Source organism: Myxocyprinus asiaticus, chromosome 32, assembly GCF_019703515.2.
Source record: "Myxocyprinus asiaticus isolate MX2 ecotype Aquarium Trade chromosome 32, UBuf_Myxa_2, whole genome shotgun sequence".
NCBI lineage: Eukaryota > Metazoa > Chordata > Actinopteri > Cypriniformes > Catostomidae > Myxocyprinus > Myxocyprinus asiaticus.
In genome coordinates this window covers 26,300,035-26,315,086 of record NC_059375.1, presented here as the reverse complement: position 1 = coordinate 26,315,086, position 15,052 = coordinate 26,300,035, and the positions used below count along the sequence as shown (strand labels likewise).

At 41.6% G+C, this 15,052-nt stretch overlaps 1 protein-coding gene and 1 long non-coding RNA gene across 2 annotated transcripts in view; one reads left to right on the top strand and one right to left on the bottom strand.

The window, feature by feature from the left end:
- The window catches only part of LOC127423599 (uncharacterized), a 419,204-nt gene that overhangs the window by 302,314 nt on the left and 101,838 nt on the right, over window positions 1-15,052 (bottom strand). The window lies entirely within an intron of this gene.
- The window catches only part of opn4b (opsin 4b), a 73,705-nt gene that overhangs the window by 56,134 nt on the left and 2,519 nt on the right, over window positions 1-15,052 (top strand). Inside the window, exons 9-10 of the mRNA XM_051668036.1 lie at window positions 2,671-2,889; window positions 3,809-3,874. Of these exons, the coding sequence (XP_051523996.1) occupies window positions 2,671-2,889; window positions 3,809-3,874 (285 nt within the window). The remainder of the gene's footprint in view (window positions 1-2,670; window positions 2,890-3,808; window positions 3,875-15,052) is intronic.

Below are 15,052 nucleotides of genomic sequence, written 5' to 3'. Positions count from 1 at the left end.
TTGCACATCTCCCTGACTTCATACAGGACCCATCCGCGCAAATTCCCTTCAATAAAACTCTAAAATCAGGCCAATCGGTCCCCAAAATCAGCGGACTGGTGAGGCGGGAACTAACCACGGCCTGCACTCTATGCTTTTTCCCCTGGAATTTAATCGTCAGTGTCACCACTGGATACTTGTGAATATCCCCATGCACACATTTCACCCTCATCATTTTAGTTGTGTCCAATGCCTCGAGTTGAACCAAGCATTGGTGGATAGTGGTTTGATTACACCCGGTGTCCACCAATGCTTGGTGAGTACCCCCCTTGACACTTACCAGTATCTGGTACACTCCGGCCTGGTCGGGGGCAGCCTGCGGGAGGTCAGAGACCCGCACCACTGTCCCCAGCTCCATCACAGGGCACTGATCCTGGAAGTGGTCCGGGTCCCCGCACCTCCAGCAGGCTGGCCCAGGCTCTACGCCCGCACTTGCGTCGGTGGGCACCCCCCCTGAGGGGGAGAGCGGCGGGGCATTGGGATAGGGGAAGGTGTCGGCTCCCACACCCGGGGAACTGGTCTCAGTGGCTGAAGTCCTCCTCGTCTGCGTGGGGCAGGAACAGGACCTGGAGAGAGAGCAGAACGAGAGGAGAGAGGGGAGGGAAATGAGACAGGGAGCAGAGAGAGAGAGTGGGAGGGCTCTTCCGCCCTCGGGATCGCCGCCATGTGGTCCTCCGCAAGCCGGATGGCTTCCTCCAGCGACGGCGGGCGGTGGCATTGGACCCACTCCGCTGTCCCTTTTGGCAGTTGATGTATTAATTGTTCCAGTACCACCTGGTCGATGATCCCGTCGACGCCGCGGTCCCCCGCTAGCAACCATCTTCGGCAGGTGTCGCAGAGCTGTTGGGCGAAGGCAAACGGGCGGTCGGAGTTCTCCAGCTTCAGGCTCCGGAATAGTTGACGACTTTCTTCTGGACTCCGACCAACCCGTTGCAGGATGGCTTTCTTTAAGTCTATGTAAGCCAGGAGGCTTGCCACTGGTAGTTGTTGAGCCACGAGCTGGGCTTCCCCGGACAGCAGCGGTATGAGTCGGGCCGCCCACTTGCCAAGCGGCCAGCCCCAGATCTCGGCGGTGCACTCCAAGAGATCCAGGAACACCTATGGGTCGTCCGCCACCCCCATCTTCTGTAGCACAGGCGGGGGTAATGGCGTGTGGGTGTCCGGGGTCGTGGCTGGGGATGCCTCCCGGCTGAGGAGGCTCCGGATCGCCTGTCGGTCCTCTGCTTGAGCGCGCATGAGCTCCACAAACCGCCGGTCTTGATCTTGCTGGAGCTCAAGCAGGGATTGCTGGTGGCTCCAATGTAAGCCAGCAAGGGCTTGGAGGATCTCAGCCAACTGGGAGGACTCTACGGGGCGACTTCCGTCCATCTTCAAACCTTTTTCCCAGGTTTCGGCGCCAGTGTAACACATCTCAGTGGAAGGAGGAGGCGAGAAGCAGATTTCCTGGTTCAGGTAAGCATTTTATTTTCCTCACTGCAGCAAATACACTCTTTGAAGGCTTTCACGCTGTTCAATAACTCACTCTAAAAATCCACAAACTATTTCACAAAATAAACTCTCAACTTTGCAATAATAAACTCTTGACTTCATAATCGGGTCTCTGGTGCCCAGGCTCTCTCTCCCGTCTACCTGCGGTGTGGCTCTATTTATGCCGCTCTCCCCGTGCTCACTGAAATTAGAGACAGGTGTTAGACATAATTTAACTCAGGTGTAAGCGCCCTTACCGCTTTCTCTCTCTCCAGAGAGATGCTTGACCATGCCCCCACTGCCACATGGAACCATAGTAATAATACAGGAAAACGAAAACTATGGATATAAAAATCATAATGATAAGTTACTATGGTTTTACTGCAAATACCATAGTTACTGTTGTAAAACAATGGTTTTTGTATCAAAATCATGGTTTCTGCCAAAAAAAAAAAAAAAAAACATGGTTACGACAGTCATGGTTACCACAATATTTGTATTGGTTTCCGCCAAAAAAATATTACTACAGTCATGGTTAATACAATATCATTACTAAAGTAAAACCATGATTTCCGCCATTAAAAATATTACTGCAGTCATGGTTACTACAATATTACTATAGTAAAACCATGGTTAATTTATGGTGAGGGGACACAAAATGTATTGCGAGTGCACGCAAATCTATTTCAGAAAAAAAATTCCCTCCTTGTGCTCTAAGGGGCTCCGTACAAAACACCTGTTTGCCTTGCTACTTGATATGTTTGATAAAAAGTTGTGTCCTTAATATTTTTATGTCTTAATATTTTTATTATGCAGTAAGTTTTATAAAAGCTAGAAGCCACTTGAGGCTGGGCTATACTGTGAATACCTCTGACTATATTCACAATAGGACAGCCTCTCATACTTCATTGTTTACATAGTGGACCTCTTATTTTTTAATCAAAATTCTCAGAGAATGACCAAATGTCCCCACAAGGATAGTAAAACCTGAAAATGCCTAAATTGTGAGGATCAACCAATGAAAACGGCCTAATAAACATACAAAATAATTTCTAAAAGAAAATCTAAGAATATGCTACAGAAAATATTATTAGCTCAGTATAAAAAGTAAATAGAAAGACCCCACCATGTAGAAAAACATTGTGGTGTTTATGGGTATTTCAGGGCTGGACAGATACCGAGGCAGACCTATCCAGCGCAGGTTCACGTCCTGCGAGTCGTCAGGTCTCATGTGACATCCGTAAAGACAGAGATCTGTCAGACATCAAGCACACAAGTTCTCTAAGGCTGAAGGTTAAGAGCAGAGACTCAGGTATCTTCGACAGAAACTCAGCCCAGAGCTTAGCAGAGTCTGGCCTAAACCGGACCTTTACCTACATCAACGTAAGTGAGAGTCTTTAATATGTGTCATACAGTATCTCATATCTCATTAATCATACAATTCCTCTTCGTCCACCCAGAGGCTCAGATTCTATCAGATTTTAAAGATGCAATTGGAAATTTCATTCCATCCTTCATATCTTAAAGACAGTTCATTCTTTTGGTTTCAGCCAACAGAGTTCTGTGACAAATGACAAAAGTGTTCATATTTATGTGTGTATGGTTGAAAATATCATATGCGCTAAAGATGCTCTTTCTTTGCCTTTTTTAACTGTACATAAATTGAAGATTTAGGGAGATCTTTCACCAGATTTTCTCTTAGATGTAATGGAGCTATCACGTTCTGAAAAAATTTAAATCAAGGGAATACAAATCAAATTTATTTAATTCCTAAAGGGTGCTTTATTTTATATAATGTTAATGCAGTGGCAGTTGCACAAGTCATTGTATAAGCCAGTACAGCAAATGGGAGATATAGATGCTTTGATGTGGGTCGGTGCATAGGATGTGTCTTTAAAGAACAGACCTAAATAAGGGTCCATTACATTGAGATTAAGGCTGCTTTAAATCTCCTGCCTTAATCTGGTGGTTTTAGAGAGATAATCCCTTTAAACACCATTTTATCCTGGTTCATCACGCTCAATATGAATGGCATTAATGTGTCCACTGGGTGGCACCTTCTTTTCTGTCCTTCCACTTATCTCTTTCTCTGGTTATAGTCCACATTGAAAACTAGGATGCTGGTCATGTGCTATAATAAACTCTGACCAAAGATTTAACCTCGATCTGAGAATAAGAAATAGCATACAAGAATGCAACTATGCCAAAAATAAATAAATAAATAAATAAATAAATAAATAAATAAAAACAATCTGACTCTTTCTGGTTAAATTAATTCCTACCTACCCTCTCCTCCTCTCAGATGGTGATCGACAAAGATGAGATCTCTATGGCGGAAGTCAGCCTGTCCAGTTGTCCGTCGTCCTCTGTAAGTGCACCAATACTGATTTTACACCATGCTGTTGCAGTGATGGCATAAATTCCAATTTTGGTCTGTTTTGCCTTGGTCTTTGTGTGGATTTTCAATGCAACAAACAGTTTAACTTTCATGAAAAGTTGGACATTTCAGGGAATTTTAAAATTTTATTTCTAGGCCTAGGAAAGTAATGAAAATTAGAAAGAAAAAAAAGAAGCTTAAAAAGGCATGGAAATGTCTATAGTGTGTATAAATACCAGCTAGAAAGTGCTCATTTTGAGTGCAGTCATTCTAAAACCATATTTAAAAAAATTTTTGATGGAAAAGGACATGGAAATTAATTGTTCAAACCCATACAGAAATCTGAAATATGGCAATATATGTAAATCAAATATTTAAAATGTATGTACAGTTTTTACTGATATAAAAAGTCACGTACTTCAAAATACTACAAAAGTTGCCATTTTCATATCTGTAACATATGGTTTCCCAAATCATGGTGGAATTTGAATATGTACATGTCCAAATACACTCACTGAGCACTTTATTAGGAACACTATGGTCCTAATAAAGTGTCTGATATGGTCTTCTGCTGTTGTAGCCAATCCGCCTTAAGGTTCAACGTGTTGTGCATTCTGAGAGGCGTTTCTGTCCACAGAAATGCCGCTCACTGGATGCTTTTTTTTTGGCACAATTCTAAGTAAACTCTAGAGACTGTTGTGCGTGAAAGTCCCAGGAGATCAGCAGTTATAGAAATACTCAAACCAGCCCGTCTGGCACCAACAATCATGCCATGGTAAAAATCTAGTTTAAAACATTTGTGTCAAGTTCTTAGAAATGTAATCTTTGTGTCAAATTTGTTTCATAAATTTTTGAAAACCTTTATAGCATTTTCTAAAAAAAAAATAAATACTAAAAAATTTAAACTTTAAAATTGTCATGTGGTGTAACCATCAAATAAAAAAGTATTATAATACTTTGTTTGCACCTTGAATACATGAGAGTTTAAACAACTTCATCATTCATTTAAAAAAAAATGAAAAAATATTTTTTATAAATATGAATTTTTGAATCAGAAATGTCAAGAAGTTTTACCAGGTTCCACCACATGACTAGAACAAAATGTTCCTTTTCATAAAAATGTCAAAATGAATATCAGATGTTTTTTTAAAACTTCACGCTCAGTCTTGAGGGCCTAAAGGTGTTATGCTCTGTTTTGTGGTTTTTATGGTCAATGTAAACAACAAAATGGCTACCTGCATGTTGGTTACACCAAATGACTTTGATTTGGTGGACAAAATATGAATAATTTCAGTTGTTTCACTGCTAATTATTTTTAAGAAATAACAATAAAACATTTTGCACTAGTCATGCCAACATTTCATTTTTCAGGAATTTCAGCATTTAATGAGACTTTGACTTTTATTTACAGTCTCTGGACACCACATGGTATTTTTTAGTTTAAACCCCAGAAAAATTATCAATATAACTGTGATGAACTGGACATGGATGCAGCTATAGAATCCATATGCAGGAAGTTTATTAAACAAATCAAGCAAACAAATCCAAATCGCTGAGCTGAGAGACCGTAACAGGCAAACAGTCCAACAAGGCAAACAAAGCTAAACAGTGATCCAAAAGATGATATCCAGAGAAACAGGCACAATGGTCATAACGTGAGACATGAATAGCAGGCAATGGAAAATGCTCGGTAAGGCAGCGGTTAGCTGGCAATACTTCGCAAGGAACAATGGATATGCATGGCTATATATACATGTGGCAAACAGGAAATGAGCAATGAAGGAATGTGTGATGATCAGTATTCAGGAGAGGGCTCCCTCTGGTGGTTGATAGAATGGGTATCAACCTCAGATATTATAGAACCCCCCCTCTACGAACACCTCCTGGTGTTCTTCTGCTGGGATGTCCCCTTGGTCGTGGTGCTGGACGATTAGGGTATGCTTGGTGAAAGTCATGAATCAGGGATGGGTCCAGTATCTCCTTGGCGGCTATCCATGATCTCTCCTCAGGTCCATAGCCCTCCCAGTCCACCAGGTACTTTATCTGGCCCCCTCTTCATCTTGAGTCCATGATCTCTTTGACCATATATGCAGGTGCTCCATCAATCTCCAATGGAGGAGGAGGCTCATGATCCGTGGTACCGGGGCCAGATATGGGGTGGACCAGTTTCAGTAGGGACACATGGAAGGAGGGAGAGATGTGGTAGGTAGCAGGAAGCTCTAATCGGTATGTAACTGGGTTAATCTGTCGTAAGATTTTGAAAGGACCCACGTACCTTGGACTGAGCTTCCTGCAGAGTAGTCGTAGTTTGAGGTCACATGTGGACAACCAGACCCTCTGACCAGGCTGCTAGTTGGGGTGGGGGTGCCTCCGTCGATCTGCCTGGATCCGTTGGGTTCTGATGGCCTGTTGCAGTCTGACGTGCGCACTGTCCCACACTCTCTCACTCCACCTGATCCAGTCATCCACCGCTGGCACCGTAGATGGTTCACCTGACCAAGGGAACATTGGGGGTTAATAGCCAAGCACACATTGGAAGGGGGTAAGTCCATTTGGAAGGTGGATGAATTGGTGAGAGAGTTCTGTGCATATTCTGCCCAAGGAAGGAAGTAACTCCATCTCTGTTGCTCCCGACTGCAGTAGGACCTTAAGTATCTGCCTATTTCCTGATTTAATCTCTCCAACTGTCCGTTTGCCTGTGGGTTATACTCACCACATTAATGTCGAGTTGTTTGCAAAAGGCCTGCCAAACCTTGGATGTGAACTGTGGTCCTCGGTCAGACACAATGTCTTCTGACAGGCCATAGATCCTGAAAACATGATGAAACAGAGCATTAGCAGTTTCCATGGCAGTAGGTAGACCTTTCAATGGGATGAGTCTGCATGATTGGAAGAACCTGTCAATGATACACAGGATGGTGGTAAACCCATTAGAGTTGGGCAGATCAGTCATGAAGTCAACAGACAGGTGGGACTATGATCTTTGGGGAATAGGTAGTGGTTGTAGTAGGCCAGCTGGAAGTTCCTTGGGGGTCTTAGATTGAGCACAGATTCAGCAAGATTTGACATAAGCAGTAACATCATTGATTAAAGATTGCCACCAGAATGTATTACGAACTAGCTTAATAGTTCTCTGAATACCTGGATGTCCTGTGCTGAGGGAGGTATGGACCCACTGGATGGTCCTCTGGGGTAGCATCTTAGGTACGTAATGCTTTTTTGGAGGACATTCAGATGGTACAGGGTCTGTTTGTTGTTCCCTTTGGATTTCCTCCATGATATCCCAACTGATATGGGTGAGGATAACAGAAGGTGGTAATATTGGTTCTGATTGTGGGAGTGTATGTGGTGGGTTATACCTGCATGAGAGGCATCTGCTTTACTGTTCTTACTACCAGGGCGATAAGTGACTGTGAACTGAAACCTAGTGAAGAACAATGATCATCGGGTGTGACGTGGGTTGAGTCTTTTGGTGCTCTTAATATGCTCAAGAGTCTTATGATCAGTGATAACTTGAAATGGATGCATTGCCCCCTCTATCCAGTGATGCCATTCTTCAAGAACAGCCTTCATGGACAGTAGTTCCTTGTTCCTCATATCGTATTTCCTCTCTGCTGAATTTAACTTCCTGGAAAAGAAAGCACATGGATAAAACTTGCCAGGTTTGCCATGACATTGTGATAAAACTGCTCCAATGCCACAGTCTGATGCATCAACTTCCACCATGAATGGAAGGTTAGGGTCTGGGTGTTTGAGAATGGGGGCGGTTGTAAAATCGGTTTTTAGAGAGATGAAAGCCTCTTGAGCTGCATCACACCATGGCAACTTCGTGGGTTTACCCTTGAGTAGTGAAGTGAGAGGGGCTGCGATGAGACTGTAGTTTCCTATGAATCTACGGCCATTCTGTAACTGCCTGGATCTTGGAAGTGTCCATTTCTACGCCTCGGTGGCTAGTGTTATAAACCAGGAACATGGTATGAGTGGTGTGAAACTCACATTTCTCAGCTTTGACATAAAGTTGGTGTTGTTGAAGGTGTGAAAGGACAGTCTTGACATGTTGGATGTGTTGTGCCTTATCCTGTGAATAGATGAGGATATCGTCAATATATGCAATGACATACTGGTTGAGAATGTCACAGAATTTTTCATTGCTGAAAGATTGAAATACAGCTGGTGAGTTAGCAAGCCCATAGGGCATGACCTGGTATTCATAGTGCCCCCAGTGGTGATGCAGTTTTCCACTCATCCCTTTCTCTAATTCGGATGAGATTGTAGGTGCTTCTCAGATCAAGCTTGGTAAATATGCAGGCTTCACAAAGCTGTTCAAGGGCTGAAGGAATGAGTGGCAGTGGATATCAATATTTAACCCTCTGTAATCTATACATGGCCGAAATCCGCCATCTTTCTTCTCGACAAAGAAGAAACCTGCAGAAGCAGGTGAAGTGGAAGGACGAATAAATCCAGATGCTAGTGCCTCTTCAGTATAGCTCTCCATGGCTAGGGTTTCTGGTCGTGACAGTGGATAAACCTTGCTTCTAGGAGGTGATGCATTGGGTAGCAGTTCAATGGTACAGTCCCAGTGACGATGAGGTGGTAACTGTGTTGCTTTCACTTTGTTAAATACTTCAGTGAACTCAGCATATTCATTAGGAATTTTGGTTTCTGTTTGTACATTAGGGCTTTCAATGCTGGTGGTTAGACATGGCATGGAAACAGTGACATGAAGACAGTTCAAACAGCAGTAATATGACCATTGTGTGAGCTCACCCTGGTTCCAGGAGATGGAGGGATCATGAATAGCCAGCCAGGGGTGATCCAGGATGATGGTGTGTTTGGGGGAGTTAATCACATAGAGAGAGATGGTTTCTGTGTGAAATAGTCCAATTTGCAGAGTAATTGGTACAGTTTGGTGAGTTATTCCAGTGCCGATGAGTTCATTATCAACAGCAGTAATGTGAATGGCAAGGATACATGGTATAGTGGGTATGTTGAGTTCTGTAACCAGGTCTTGGTGAATCAAATTAACTGCAGCCCCGGAATTCACTAGTGCTGTAATACATTTGCAGTTAACATCAAGAGATTTCTGCAGGTAGAGAAAAACTATGATAAAGTGGAGATGAAAAGTTCTTGGTACTCTCTTTTAATCTTGAAGCATGAATATTCTGGGTTTTGTGAGGACATGAAGCGTTTTGATGACCGGTTTCACCACAGTAAAAACACAACCTCTCCTTTTAGCGACAGTGGCGTTCTTCAGTTGAAACATGAGTATATGCTATTTGCATAGGTTCAGTGGATTCAGGGGACGTTTGAGCTTGAATGCAGATTGTAGTTTGTGAGATGGGGTGAACTTTAGAACGTGGGTTATTTCTTAAAAAATGGTCTATCTTGATAGCCATGGTGATGAATTGAGACAAACTGGATTCCTCACCCTTACATGTGAGCTCATCTTGGAGTTTGTGATTAAACCCTTCTCTGAATACAGTCTTTAATGCGACATCGTTCCACCCGCTTTGAGCAGCTAGTGTTCGGAACTGGATGGCATAATCAGCTGCAGAATGCTGGCCTTGGCGTAAGTGAAGCAGCTGAACAGAAACATCTTTACCTCCAGCTGGATATTCAAACACCTCATGAATCTGTTGAGCAAAGTAATCGAAGGATGTCTTAAATTGCAGGTCTCTCTCCCAAACAGCCGTGGCCCAGTCAAGAGCTTTTCCAGTATGCAGAGACATCATGAATGCACATTTCTTAGATTCCTGACTAAATGACTCAGGTTGGTTAGAGAAGTATATTCTACACTGGCGTAGAAATCCTCTGCTGTTTTCAGCGGAGTCATCGAATTTATCAGGGAGTGCAAATCTTACCGGTTCGGCTTGTGAAGATGGGAGGGAGTGGATGTAATGTGATAGGTGTTTGCTGACGGCCCGTAGATTATTTAAATGCCCTTGATATCCCTTGAGCACTTCACTTTGATGAGCGAAGGCGGCCTGGAGTTGTGAAACTTCTGCTGGATTCAGTGTAGGCGAAGTATTCTGTGACGATGGGAATCAACCTCTGATGTTACAATAACTTTAAACTCAGGAATTGAAAATGCAGTATGCTCATCATAGAAGAGGTATATTCAAGTAAATGGTTTTAAAATGTATTTTTAATTTAATAGATCTTGACAAAAAAGAGCGTTACTTCATTGACCCTTACACATTCCCATAATATGCACCTGTTACCCTATGTAATTGGATTTTATGATGAATTTGGTGAAAAGAATCCAAGTTATGATCATGAAAAGAGTTTTCTCTAGATCGCTTGTCCACTGTCACAGACACACATTTTTTTTCTGCTCCATTAACTGAACTAGTAATGAAAGTTTCTATGAAGGATGCTTAAACAGTGGTGTAAAAAAGTTGTTCTACACACAAAAGTGTTTACCCTGAAAATTAAGTTAAAAACATGTACATGTTGTGTACACTTGTCATAGCAGTATCTTACCTTCTGTTCTCTCTCTCTTTTTTTAAAGAAAGACAAAAGTTTTCCTTGAACTATTATCTTGGCCATTTTTGAAAGTCCGCGAAACTTTTGAAATCGTGCATTACTTTCAGTGGCGTAAGTTTCATGTGAACACACTGGGAAGAACATGTTAACCCATCGCTAAACTCTGACATACCTGTTTGCCAGTGTTTTCAATGTTTTCGCCATGGAGAGGGAGCTCGCGAGCTCAAGGTTGCCAGATTGTGTGACTTACGTAAGTTTTACCCTGGCAGAATATTTCCAAACTGTACAAGTGTCAATATTTGATTAGAAGATTTCACCTACAGAAATCTGGCAACCTCACACATGCCGAAATCAAATTTTGGCCTGTTAATCGCAGTTATTTAAAGTCTGTTATTTATCAAACATAGAGAATTAAATATTTTACTTGCATGATTAGTTCTAATAATACATGACACAACTGATCTAAAGGGGATAGTAAGGGGGGATGGTGGTTTTACAAGAGGGATGCTTTTTGGTATTTCTTACAACAAGGGGGATGGCATCCCCTCGCATCCCCCCTCAACACAAGCCCTGTGCATAACAGAGTAACTTCCACATTTTGAGGGAGAAAACATACATTGCTTGAGCTTCACAGAGTAGGTATACACAAATGCTAAGTGATACTTCCCTACATAATGTCAGAATAGGCATCTTGTGCGCAAATGCAGCAGGAGTGATCAGAGAGGCCGAGCTATACTGTCACATGAAGTCACCACAGCATGTCATTATTAGCAATAGTGAGTAGAACTCTGAGTTGGGAGAGATGGCAGGAAACAAATGCGTCACTGACTGCAAGCACAAGCCCATGCCCAGAAATTTCTCCAGCAGAAGTTAAAATACTGGTGTGTTACTCTGTTACACCATAACTATGGCAGGATCAGGTCCAAATGCACTGTGAGATTTTTTATTTATTCCACTGCAAAAACAAGTCCCCATACCCCAACATGAGCTAACCCAGGGGTGAGTTTGCCCTACAACTATGTAACTCATTGCTTAACCACTATAGTATGATGCATAGTTGGAGAAATTAACTAGCTAGTGATGACTGTTTCTTTTAAATATGTCGCACATTCATCGTTCGAACCACGTTGGTTCAACAATATAGAGCTTTCCTTAATGACGTTATGCAGGAGGTGGAGTAATAACTTTGGTGGATATTAAGTCAAAATAGCTATTTTACATGTACTCCAGCATGTACAGTAAATGTAAAAGATAAATTCACTGCAATAGTGAGGTTTTCCTTTACTTCAGACTTCGGGGTTCCCCCAGTGCATTTGATCACATATGCACATACCCACTCTACAAAAACATATAAGAACTTTATTTATGTGTTCACATGGACACATAAAATGTGTTCTCCAACAGAAGCCATGTGTGATAAAGCACTTTCTCTTAACAGCCTTTAATCCCTTAAACGGCTGCATTTGCGTCTATGTGACCTTTCAGAACACTGCTTTCTGCAAAACAGTTTTCTTAAGTGAATTTAAACATGGTCAAAGTCTTGATAGAATGAACAATATACAGTATATGGAATAAAAGATATAGAAGCCTCATCAATGTCAAATGATGTCCACACAGCAAATAACAAAGAACTATGCTTCTAACAGAGGTAAAGAGCTGTATTTCCAACCACACAGCTTTGTGATGCAGTTTGCGAATGTTTGTTGGAACTACAGTTTTGGGAAACACCAAATCGCTGAACTATGTTGTTAACCATTGAACTTGCAACCATAGTTGGCTAACGATACTTTTGGGAAATGCACCCAGTCCAACATCATTTATTTCTTAGGGTAACCTGCATTAGACATTATGGTAGGTTGACATTTGTTCATTGTGTGAAGTAGCGATTTACTGTAATAGGCTGCATATGACTTGTAGTAACAGAAGATGTTCCTTGTTCAAATTCAAAGAGTAAAAATGAAAGAATTTATTGAAATTTTATAAACTGTATGGCTGTCAATTTATGTCTCAGTGGGATTAATTAAAAAAAAACAAATTATGGGGGTCTGGGTAGCTCAGCGAGTATTGACGCTGACAACCACCACTGGAGTCGCGAGTTCAAATCCAGGGCGTGCTGAGTGACTCCAGCCAGGTCTCCTAAGCAACCAAATTGGCCCGGTTGCTAGGGAGGGTAGAGCCACATGGGGTAACCTCCTCGTGGTCGCAATTAGGGGTTCTCATTCTCAATGGGCCGTGTGGTATATTTTGCATGGATCGCAGCGAGTAGCATGAGCCTCCACACGCTTTGAGTCTTCGCGGTGTCATGCACAGCGAGCCATGTGATAAGATGCGTGGATTGACTGTCTCAGAAGTGGAGGCAACTGGATTGAGGTGAGTAACCGCGCCACCACGAGGACCTGCTAAGTGGTGGGATTAGGGCATTCCAAATTGGGAGAAAAGGGGATTAAAAAAAAACAAACGTATTTGATAAAAAATGAAGGAAATTAATCATGCCCCTGACCTGTACGTACATTTTCCTACCATCCAATTCTCTTAATGTCAAGTCATTTTTTATTTGTATAGCGCTTTTCACAACACACAAATCATGCTTTAACAGACAATGAAACTGTAATATTTATAAAGTCTTAGAGTCATCATTGTGTAATTTGATTAAATATGATTGTAAATTAAAAATAAATCATTAAATAATTAAATAATAGTATTTAGAACCCCAGTGAGCAAGCCGAAGGTGACTGTGGCAAGGAACACAAAACTCCATAAGATGTTGGTTAATGGAGAAAAATAACTTTGGGAGAAACCATGCTCAGTGTGGGGGCCAGTTCCCCTCTGGCTAAACAGCATGAATATAATGCCAATATTAGTTATTTGTGTGCAGTGCAAGTCATGGTTTAAAATGTGTAAACTAAGTAAGTGTTAAGGTCTAATGTTTTAGAGATTTTGTATGAAATGTAAGATTAATGACTGATGTCTTTGAAGTCCATCCTGGATTAACTGCAGAAGTTCACATAGATGCATTGTCCTTTGTTAGTTGGCTGATGAAGGCTTTTGTTGGCAATTCATTGATAGTCTATGTATTCCATTTCAAGAGTGTAGTCCATCAAAAGACAATGGTGATGCAGGCAGAGATCAATGAGGTGCATCGCAGTTCCACCAGCAAGTAATTTCAGTGAGGTTTGGTGGAGTCCATCCTAAATCCAAGTTTCAGACAGTGGCATATGAAGTATCCCATGTCTTACAGTTGGAGTTGGCATCAGTTTATCCTCTGAAGTCCATCGTAAAAGACCGAAATGATGTCTGGCTAGCACCGGCTATAGTTTGTCATCATCACTCAGTGACACGTAGCAGTGGAGTCCGATACCAAGCAGGAACGGAGCTGGATCTGGCCGGCTCTGGTAACCTCATGATATGAATCACGGGGTTGAGACAGGGAAACAAATGGAATAAAAATTAATGTAGATGCCATTCAATTGTATGCAAAGTTCATGAGATCATGATAGATGTTTCTGGTTCCGGCAGACCTAACTAAAGCAGCCTAATTGTGAATTGATGGATAAAGAGCAAGTCATTTGTATCTCTGATAAGTGCAGTCTCTGTACTGTGATGGGGCCTAAATCCTGACGGAAATAGTTCAAATATACCTTTTCTCTGTAGAAATTAACATAGTTGGGATGACGCTACCTTTCTAGTATTTTCGACATAAATGGGAGATTTGAAATCAGTCTATAATTAGCCAGTTCTCCAGGATCAAGCTGTGGCTACTTAATAAGTGGTTTGATAACTGCCATTTTAACGTTTCTTGGGACATGTCCTAAGGATAACGAGGAGTTAATAATATTAAGAAGAGGTTCTGAGATTACAGGGAATACATCTTTTAAGAGCTTAGTTGGTATTGGATCTAACATACATGTTGTGGATTTTTTGATAAGTTTTGTTGGCTCTTCATGACCTATGACAGCAAAGGATTGAAGTTGCTCATGAGGAAATTTATGAGACACTGTTTTCTTTGGTGCAGTGACAGTTGATTGCATAATTCCAATTTTATTTCTGATGATTTCTATTTTATCAGTAAAGAAATTCATGAAGTCATTATTACTGTGCTGCGACTGAATATCTGGTTCAGTCGATGCTTTATTCCTAACCAATTTAGCCATAGTACTGAATAAACACTTAGGATTGTTGTGGTTATTTTCTATGAGTTTGATATAATATGCTGACCTGGCAGCTTTTAGTGCTTCTCTGTAGCTACAGAAACTATCCTTCCATGCACTGTGAAATACCTCTAATTTTGTATTCTTCCACTTGCGCTCCATTTTCCAAGCTGCTCTCTTAAGAGCATGAGTGTGATCATTGTACCATGGTGCGGGGCTTTTTTCTTTTATTTTCTTTAATCGAAGGTGGGCGACACTATCAAAAGTGCTAGAGAAGACTGCATTTGTATTTTCTGTTATTACATCAAGTTCTTCTAGACTTTTTGGTATGTGAGTATGTGAGACAATTCTGGAATATTATTAGTGAAGCTATCTTTAGTGGTCGAAAGAATAGTTCTACCTGAACGATAGCATAGTGTAGATTGAGTGACATTAGCTGATCATAGAAAACAAGAGACGAGGTAATGATCTGAGATGTCATCGCTCTGTGGTAGAATTTCTATAGTATCAACATCAACTCCATATGACAGAATTA